Source organism: Carica papaya, chromosome 3, assembly GCF_054855325.1.
Source record: "Carica papaya isolate Zhongbai chromosome 3, ASM5485532v1, whole genome shotgun sequence".
Lineage (NCBI taxonomy): Eukaryota > Viridiplantae > Streptophyta > Magnoliopsida > Brassicales > Caricaceae > Carica > Carica papaya.
Window position 1 is genome coordinate 31,674,085 of NC_142311.1, and position 10,367 is coordinate 31,684,451.

Consider the following 10,367-nt stretch of genomic DNA (forward strand, 5'->3'; position numbering starts at 1 on the left):
TCAAAAAGCAGATAAACAAGGTGACAAGAAGTAAAATATGTAGAAATGCAGCAATCTCATCCAAGTTGCTTTATATATTGATTTGAAGGCAGCTTCCAAGTTGATAATCAAAAGGAGAAATGCAGAAACAGCCTCACTAATGTAATAAGGATAATCATTGGTTCATAAGATGCAAAGATTATATAAACTGTTCCTGAGGTAAGTTTCCTAGTTTCCAATTTCCATGAAGGGAAGTTCTTAACTTGGTTCGACAGTGAACATACCATAAATGGGAAATTTTCTTTTGATTATTTATAGTCAATAAGTTTCTTTTTATGGAACTGTAGGACAATCTCCAACTTCAGTTCATAGGATACCATTAAAATGACCTTAAGAGCTGTACTAGCTGGTTTGCTCCATGACCAGTCCAAAAGGCAAGCAAACGAACTTATAATAGCAGTGACTTGTCCAGATAGAGATGATGGGTACTGCATGTGGCCATGCTTGTCCTATAGTCCAGATACTGCTCTCAATTCATGTAAACTAAGCCATCTAAGTGAAAAGAAACAGTAAGAACAATGATTTTGACAAACAACTTGCCTTGATTTGGAGGACTGGATGGATCAGTCCTTCAAATCCACATCACACGATAGCAAATGTTGAATTAATGTCACAAACACATCAACTATAGAAGAAAATCCTTGTGAGGCTCAATCTAAATCAGCTTAGATTTTATGTGAACATGAAAAAACATAAAAACAGTTAGAAAAATGCTTGAATTGAAGAAGACAATCAACTGTAAAAGCTTTTTCTTTGACACCGAAAAGAAACTCAGTGGTGTCTAACCACATCAATGCATAATATCTCTTTTCTTAATATATATATATATGTATATACATGCGCACACATTTACACAGCTCTCTACTCTATAATTCTAGTGTACCCTTCTTGATCATCCGAGATTTCAGATTGTTTATGCCAATCCAGAATAGTTTATATGATAATCATCCCTTACTGAGTCCACAACAGCATTTTCTAGTGCCTATAAAGTAAAAGCTAAGCTGCTCCTTACCTACTTGCTAAAATTATTGTTGCAAGAGCTTATCTAATTATCTAATCATAATTCTTTCATACTTACACCCAAATACATCGGCGAGTTAAAAGTTTTTTTAGAGAGCTTATAAAGCTCCTTACTAACCAAATAATAGGTTGATCCAAACATCTTAGTTTCACCCAGTTATTTTATAGTTAATAACTGTAGCCTGACACTATACTTGTTTTAACACGAGATCAAATACAAGCAAGCATGCCACAAGTAATTCTTCTTCTCCTCCTCACCGCTGTGAAATTACCACACAAGATTCCCTACCTTCTCTTTGTCCAACTAAGATCCATGATAGATGAGGAAGCCGGGTCCATAAAGATCTTAGTTTACCCTACTAAAATATTTTCCTTTCACATCACTCCAAGCTAACATACATACGTTTCATGATACCCATCAACTCCTTCATATCATACACACATCACAGACAAAAATTTGATTGGCACAAACGTATGGTGCACAGATATTTACATATACACAACCAGTCTACCATATAATGAAAAACCCAATTGCTATAAACAATACCCACATCTAAAATTATATATAAAAGAAGATAGTCGGAAGATTGATGAACAACATATGGTGGTAATGACTGTGAGTTTATACAAATCTGCTAAACAAAGAAAATTAAGGAAGAAATTAAGAGAGTAGGTGAAACATGAGGAGGAATAACAGTGAGAGAGGATTGGATTGCAGAATCAGAAGTGAAAACAGGAGCATCCTGCAGGTTGAAGGACAGAGAAGGACCTATGAATAGACGAGGGTTAAACGAAAGACTCCATTTTTCGGGATGCTTTTGGTTATTGTGATCTCTCCATCAGCAGCTCTGTTTAGTCTTTATACCACATCCATATATATTATTTTGTCATTACACCATACCTTAAGTTTTTATAATAAATCCCTATAAAATATTCGGTCTCTAACATTTCTGTTTAATATATTTTTTTAAGTACTTGCATAAATTTCATTTAAACAGAAACTGAAGTCTTTTATTATGAACAATTAATTGTGGAGGGTCTAAATAAATTACAATCGATAAAATAAAAACACAGTTAAATCATATCAATCACGGAATTAGGTGCTCTAATAATCACAATAACACTAATCTCCACCTTATAGCAAGGATTAAGCTTTCTGAGAAGAAAGACAGTAGAATTAAATTTCTGGGAAGAAGAGGCACGCTACGTTTCTAAGAGCACGCCTGTAAAGGGAGGGAGGGGCACGTCTGTCATGTGTCAGCAGCAGCACGCCTGTGGAGGGAAGGAGAAACACGCTTGGGGAAGTTTCCACTCGAGCATCCGTCATTGAAGTCTAATCAAGAAGAAAAGAGCATGAAAAGAGAGAGATACAAACACATAAAACTAAACTCAAGAAAAAAAAAAGAGATGGACGAATTATTTATGTGAAATCTGAGATGAAAAATAGCATTTTACATGGAAACCCAACAAAGTTGTGGCTGTAGCCTTTTAAAAGTTTTGCTAAGGGATCTTACCAACTAAAAAATGAATGCCAGTATAAAAAAGAAGTATTATGGTTAGAGAACAAACCTCCGACTTTTCTTACATCAGTTCACCAAACTTTAAAATGCCAGCGTATAAGACCGTCTTTTCTTAAATCCTCGTAAGGCTGTTTTAATTCCTTCAACTTGTCACAGTTCTGAATGAGCAAATAACTGAGGCGTGGCATTACCATAAATATGCAGCTACTGGTACTACTATTACTATGATGAACAGTTCCTGTTGTGATTTCAAAATCCCACTCTTCCCAGTTTTTCATGTTACTAAAATGAAGCTTTTGGAGTTGAGGGAAGGCAGCAACAGAAGATGAAAATGGAAGAGTGCCTATTCCTAGAAACTCAAGGCCCAGTTTTTTCACTTTAGGCATGTTTCTAATCTTGAGCACCTGGAGACCCGGCAGGATCCCAAGCGGAGGCAACTGCTCAATATTTATGAACGACCCAAGTGTAAGCTTCCTTAGCCTTGGCAGTTGCATTAACCAACTTGGACACACAGTAGGGCCTATATAATCAGTAATTTCTAAAATTTCCAAGTCCGAAGGTGGTTGCAGGGCTTCAAGAAGAAGATCATCAATTCTCTCTGCGTCTGTTATCAGTCCATCAAATCTAAGCTGCAAGTCACGAAGATGTTTCTTATTTAGAAGCTGAGCATTTGTAGCCTCCAGGACATCTTTCACATTTCCTAGTCCTCTAATGTGGAGAGTTCCCTTAAGGTTGTTTAGTTGTTGCAGATCCCCTAGAGTCATAGCTTCACCATCATTATTATTACTTCCCACCACCAAGCATTCAAATGTGCTAAGAGAAGTTAATCTCCCCAACCCTTTGGGAATAAAGGTTAGCTTATAAGTTCCCAAGTTATATAAATGCCTCAAGTTGATTAGTTTTTCCATCCCATGAGGAAGTCCTCTAAGAAAAAGACAACAACAAATATTCAGGATTTGAAGATTATATAAATGACACAAAGATTCAGGTAATACTCTTAGGGCTGTATTCGAAGACAAGTCAAGAAGTCTCAAATGTATCAGTTGTTCTATCCCTTTCGGAAGTCTACTCAGTGAATTACTACAGTTAATATGCACACTCAAATCCAATGACCTAAGGCATGTCAATTGACCACATAAATCAACTAGATGTTTTTCGGTCTCAGAGTTTCTCCGCATAAGCTCCGTAAGCAATAGGCTTCGTACCTTCTTTAACTTGTAAACAGAGACAGGAAATGGTAAATCTGACCGACAAAGTATCATTGAATGACGCACTTTTTCATATAATTCATTATCACACTCTTCATTATTAGCAGAGTTTACTAAAAAAAATTCATTTTTTGTCAAATGTTTAGCAAAATCATGCACTACATCATGCATCTTGCATGCTAAATCGGTTTTATGTTTTCTGAAGTCTTGGAAAAAAGAGTGCATAGCCAAATTATTAAAGTACAACTCACCTTTTTCCATATTGTCTTCTAGATAGCCTTGCGCCATCCATAATCTAATCAACTTCTTTTTCGATATAATATAATCTTTTGGAAAGATGGCACAATATAAGAAACACTGCCTTACTTCAGAAGGTAAATCATAATAACTCAACTGAAAATGACGAAAAACCTCTTCTTTAGCCTCTTTTAGCTCCCATATTTGGTTATCTAACACATTCTGCCATTGTTTTCTAGTTTTCCTAAATCGCAAAAGACCTCCAAGGAACTTTGCAGCAAGAGGCAAGCCATCAAACTTGCGTGAGATTTTCCTACCAATCTCTTTTAAATGCTCACATTCTTCATCTCTAGAATTTAATCAAGAAACCAAAATCTGATACTACTTTATTAGAGATGGAAACAAGAGACTAGAGATACTGATGAGAAAACTCAAGATTTTCTATTGTGGTTCTTATAAAAAAGCTTCAAGTACATAGTTATTTATAGGCACTATTACAATTAGTAGAATTAATTGTAACCACCAACAGACATAATAAATTTAATTTATGACTTATAGTTACTACCAAACCAAATGATATATAAACACTCTAATTTATGAAGTTCAACTACTAACGAACTAATTAATTATATTCGAATTTGCAAATTAATTCTTAACACATTTGGTACTTCATGTGGCCATGCTTGTCCAATAATCCAGATACTGCTCTTAATTCATGTCAACTAAGCCATCTAAGTGAAAGGAAACTGTAAGAACTAACCTAAAAATTATATTTTAGAATTTCTGTCACTAATATATCAAGATAAATTGCTAATCCTAATCCCTATATCTTCTTATAGACATCATATGGTGTTTATACCATATACACATATACAAGTATTTAAAATTACAAACACCATACCATATACACATATACAAGTATTTAAAATTACAAACACCATATACCAGATCCTTGCATGACTACAAAAAAATTATACAGCATTTATTCTATTATGTACTATGGCATTATGTAAAACTTACGAAGCTTTTCTACCAGACATGGTTTTTTTTATACTAAATCCGTATACAGTATTTAGTCTTCAAACCATATCCATATTTATATCATGATATAAATATTAATTGTGTAGGATCTAAATGAACTACTAACTGAAAAAATAAGAATACAAGTAAATTATGTTAATTACGGGATTAGGGGCTCTAATCGTAACAATAAAATTTTAATTACAACTATTATGGGTCTAGCTGGCTAAATAAAACTTGCATCATTTGACAAATACGATTTTCTTCCACTTCAGAATATGCTCAATTCACTCCACATAAGCAGCAAATAATGGTTACAGAAGATAGCCACAGGGCTATAATATATATACGTACATTTCTAAATTTTGAGATGTCCATCTTTCTTTCCCAGATTGAATGTTTTCACCGGATGCTCTGCAGAAAAAAATGGCAGACACATTTAGCGTTCAACCGTGCATTTATCAATGAAACAGACTTCAAGAAAAATTTTCACTTGGATTGAGATATTCTATATAAAACTAACCTCCACTATTGAAACAAATCAACATGAAATCACAAGAAACTGTGATGAATAGAAACGCATTTTGAAGATAGGGAGGAAAGGTCCGGAGAGGAAAAGCAGAGAGAGTTCAATGAAGAAAAAATGAGAGAGTGCTTTTCATTAATTGTATTTACAGTATTTATACATATGAAGGTAATCCAATTTAATTTACTTGATAATTGCTACTAGTCACTCAGTTAACAGCTAATCACAACTAATAGGACTAACCAACATCTGACTACAGTAAGATTTTGTCTAACTGCGGTTATGTAATTCGTCAGCTACATACACAACTCCTGTTATCTGACTATATGTGTATATAGTGAATAGCTGCTACTAACTAAAAAATGATAGAGAACCGTAAATGTTATGTGATCTTACTAACTAAAAAATGAATGCCAGTACAAAAAAAAGTTATGGTTAGAGAACCAACCTCTGAATCAATAGCTGCTCCGTCAAGAGTTATGTAGTAGTGACTTTTATTAAATCTCGGCAAATCTTGTCGTGGTCATTCAACTTGTCACAGCCCCAGATGTCCAAGGAACTGAGGCGCGGCATTACCATAAATGTTCCTGTCATGATTTCATAATCCCACTCTTCCCAGTTCGCCATGTTATCAAAAGTAAGGTCTTGGAGTTGAGGGAAGGCAGCAGAAGAAGAAGAAAATGGAATAGTGCCTATTCCTAAAAACTCAAGGCCCACTTTGTTTACTCTAGGCATATTGCTAATCCAGAGCACTTGGAGAGCCGGCAGGATCCCAAGTGGAGGCAACTGCTCAATATTTATAAAGGAGTGAAGTCTAAGCTCCCTTAGGCTTGCCAGTTGCATAAACCAACTTGGACACATAGTAGGCCCTTTATATTCATTAATTTCTAAAAATTCCAAGTCCAAAGGTGGTTGGAGAGCTTCAAGAAGAAGATTATCAATTCTCTCTGTGTCTCTTATCTGTCCATCAAACCCAAGCACCAAGTCATGAAGATGTTTCTTATTTAGAAGCTGAGCATTTGTAGCCTCTAGGACATCTTTCACGTTTCCTAATCCTCTTATGTGGAGAGTGCCCTGAAGGTTGTTTAGTTGTTGCAGATCCCCTAGAGTCATAACTTTAGCATCATAACTATTGCCTCCCACCACCAAGCGTTCAAATGTACGAAGAGAAGTTAATCTTCCCAACCCTTTGGGAATAAATGTTAGCATATCAGTTCCGTGGTTATCTAAATGCCTCAAGTTGATTAGTTTTCCCATTCCATGAGGAAGTTCTTTAAGATAACAACACCAGCGAATATTCAGGACTTGAAGATTGTATAAAAGACACAATGCTTCAGGTAATTCTGTTAACCTTGAATTCCAAGACAAGTCAAGAAGCCTTAAATGTATCAGTTGTCCTACCTCTTTCGGGAGTTTACTGAGTGAATTACTACAGTCAACAGGCATGCCCAAATCCAATGACCTAAGAAATGTCAATTGACTAAATAAATCAAGTAGAGGTCCATCACTCTTAGACTCATGGCGAGGAAACCCAACCAAAATGCTTCTTAACTTCTTTAACTTGTAAACATAGACAGGAAATGGTGAATTTTCTCCAACTAAAATCATTGAATGGCGTGTTTTTTCACATAACGACTTTATTTTTGGCATTTCAGTTTCACTATTTTCTATTAAAAAACATTCATTTTTCACCAAAAATTGGGCAAAATCATGCACTATGTCATGCATCTTGCATATTAACTTGGTTTCATCATAACGAACATTTTCGAAATCTTGAAAAAAGGAGCGCGTAGCCAAATTATCAAAATACACCTGACCAACAATTTCCATATTGTCTTTAAGATAGCCTTGCGCCATCCATAATCTAATCAATTTCTCTCTCGATATGATGTAATCTTTTGGAAAGATGGCACAGTATAAGAAACACTGCCTTACTTCAGAAGGCAAATCATAATAACTCAACAGCAAATGAGGAAAAAGCTCTTGTTCAGCCTCTTTTAGCTCCCACATTTGGTTATCTAACACACTCTCCCATTGTTCTCTTGTTTTCCTAAATCGCAAAAGACCTCCAAGGAACTTTGCAGCAAGAGGCAGGCCATTACACTTGCGTGCAATTTTCCTACCAATATCTTCCAGATGTTTGCATTCTTCATCTGTTCTACCAAAGAAAGCTATGTTGCTAAATACAGACCAACATTCTTCCTCTGACAATTTCTCCAAGAAATACATGTGGGTGCTTCTGCTTCCCATGATATTCGCAACGCTCTCCTTCCTTGTGGTCACCAAAATCTTACTTCCTTGAAGACCACACTTCAGAGAATGTTCCAAGCATGCCCATTTTAAGGAATCTTCATTCCACACATCATCCATGACAAGAAGAAACTTCTTGTTTTTAATATATTGTTGTATTGCTTGGAGTAGATTTTCTAATTCAACTAGATTTGGGGTGCTACCAAGAACGGATTCAAGGATTGCCTTAGCAATCCTAATCTCATCAAAAGGATCCGAGACACACACCCATATCCTCTTTTCAAAATGTTCCTTTACACCCTTATCATTAAAGGCTAATTGAGCCAGAGTTGTCTTTCCTAATCCTCCCATCCCAATAATGGAGATCGTTTGGAAGGGCGATCCTTGACTACTTTCTTCCAACAACATCCTCACCACTCTATTTTTAGTTTCTTCTCTACCGCGCACCTGAAATTCATCGATGACAGAGCTAGTCATTTGTCGCTCAAGATGTGCTGTTTCCCTTCCAGACTGAAACTCATACTTGATTCTCTCATTTGCGATAGCATCTAGTCTCTCATTCAGCTTTTTAATTTTGTGAGCAATGTCATGGCGCAAAAGAGATCGATTGATGCAGCAACAAGAGGAGGAAAAGGAGGAGCATACCTTGAGTACGGAGCCATTCTCAACCTTCTTCTCTTCACCTTCAATTCTTAATTTAAGTAGAGCAGTATTCCACTCATCCAAAACATCCTCCATGTCATAGGAAGCATCTTTCAATTCCTCTAACCAGTTCCTGACGTTGGCCTCCTTCACCAATCGTTTCTCTGCATCTTCAAGCACATCTTGAATGGCCTTGAAATTGCAGGTAAGCTTTTGGACTTCTTCTTCAACACCCACAACCAGTCGTACCTCCTGCTCCACCTCTCTGTAAGCAATGGAAACCAACTGCTGTAGGACAGCAGATATAATTGCATCAGCCATTCTCAGGAGATTAGAAAGGAATCAAGATTTAAGAAGGTAGATGAAGTCAACCAATTGGCTCAGAAAATGGTTTCTCTCCTTTTTCTGAAGTTTAATAATTAAATGAATGATGACAACTATGATAAATCATTTTATTTAGATTTGTTTGGTAATAACTTGGAGAAAGAATGACATTTTTTTTAATTAATCTCACCTACGACGTGATTTCCTATAATTTCGACCAATCACTTGGATTAATTTCTTCTACTTTCCATTCTACGTTGGAATGAAATATTTAACCGTGAAGCATGCCGGCAAAGACGGCAATAGAAAGTGAAAAAATAAAGAGAGAGAAAAAATATAGTGAATGAAAGCCAAGGAAGAAGAAGAAGAAAAGAGGACGGCAAGGTTGCCGCTTATTATATATGATATTGCAGCAGCTATATTTATATGCAGCCTTGGGCTTTTATATTATATATGTGTATTACTGCAGTTACATTTTATATACATATATATATATATATATACACTCGTGTGTACGTGGCGGCGGCCATGAGTTGGCACTAACCAGTTGAGCCAGGTTGAAGAGTGAAGTGAGATATAAGAGTTACGTGTGGAATGAGGGAATTGGGGTCTCTGAGGTGAAAGAAAATAAGATGATGCATGTTCGGGGACTGCAAAATTATGTGGCTGTCCTAAAATTTATATTATTTTTAATTAATAGAATTCATTTTTTAACAATCACAATACATTTGAATTGTCTCACACTTGATACTAGAACATAAAAGATTCAATCGAGATAGCTTTCAGTTTAACAGCCAGAGTTCATATATATATATATATATATGTATATTTGATGCGGAAGCACTTGATGAAATTATGTTTAAACTATCAGTTTAAGAAGAATTATAAGAGTTGATTTGCAATTGTTTGTTAATATATTTGAAACTCATGAGTCAAGAAAATGACAAACACATTTGGTGTTCAACTATGCACTTATAAATAAAACAAACTCAAGCAAAATTTTCATCTGGGACTGAGATCTTCTATGTAAATATCAAATGCTAATATATAAATATTTACCAAATGACAGCATGTGCAATCAGCTATATTAGTTTGTGCATGATGTAAATATTGCTGTCTCCAGCAATAATACATAATTTTGCAGATACCATATTAGAGTTCAAACAAAGGCTATCAATAGCTCTTGGAGCAACTAGAGGTAAACTCAAACAAATCTTATGAGAAACTTTGAAGTCAAGAGCTGTTGAGAAAGACTTCATTGAAGTTCAATTCGAAAAACAAGAGGAAAAAATATATATATATATATATTGTAAGTTTATGCCATTTGCACCACCTTAAATAAAATATTTCCGGATTATTGCCTACTTGGAAGCTTCACAGCACAGGGAATGAGGGATTTAATCAGACTAATGCTAAAATGCATGATTCTTTCCAGGAAGGAGAAGACCAAAAATGGATACGGTAATTACTGAGCTCGAAAGGATTCACGAGAAGGAGATGGAGCTAACAACTCTTATGGCTGAGGGTACTGCCACAATTACTTCTGGTTGTTTATGTCAAAATGAAACTAAAAGAAAATTA

The 10,367-nt window shown here is 35.5% G+C and overlaps 2 protein-coding genes across 4 annotated transcripts; both read right to left on the reverse strand.

Moving 5' to 3' along the window:
* Nucleotides 1–287: 287 nt before the first annotated feature.
* LOC148268567 (putative disease resistance protein RGA1) lies at nucleotides 288–5,064 on the reverse strand. Its single transcript, XM_088216098.1, has 6 exons — nucleotides 5,045–5,064; nucleotides 4,039–4,373; nucleotides 3,693–3,822; nucleotides 2,771–3,503; nucleotides 1,740–1,802; nucleotides 288–488 (listed from the first exon to the last, which is right to left on the reverse strand). Exons 1-6 carry the CDS (start codon nucleotides 5,062–5,064, stop codon nucleotides 288–290), a joined length of 1,482 nt encoding a protein of 493 aa, XP_088072224.1.
* On the reverse strand, nucleotides 2,007–9,195 carry LOC110819863 (putative disease resistance protein RGA1). 3 transcript variants are annotated; one of them, XM_088216514.1, is made up of 4 exons: nucleotides 8,977–9,195; nucleotides 6,019–8,747; nucleotides 5,399–5,458; nucleotides 2,007–2,392 (listed from the first exon to the last, which is right to left on the reverse strand). In XM_088216514.1, the coding sequence occupies exon 2, from the start codon at nucleotides 8,556–8,558 to the stop codon at nucleotides 6,048–6,050; it is 2,511 nt and encodes an 836-aa protein (XP_088072640.1). In that variant the 5' UTR covers nucleotides 8,559–8,747; nucleotides 8,977–9,195; the 3' UTR covers nucleotides 2,007–2,392; nucleotides 5,399–5,458; nucleotides 6,019–6,047. The 3 variants fall into 3 exon arrangements, with proteins under 3 accessions (XP_088072640.1, XP_088072639.1, XP_088072638.1); XM_088216513.1 differs by having other exon boundaries at nucleotides 6,019–8,750; XM_088216512.1 differs by lacking the exon at nucleotides 8,977–9,195 and having other exon boundaries at nucleotides 6,019–8,970.
* Between the last annotated feature and the right edge of the window lie 1,172 nt (nucleotides 9,196–10,367).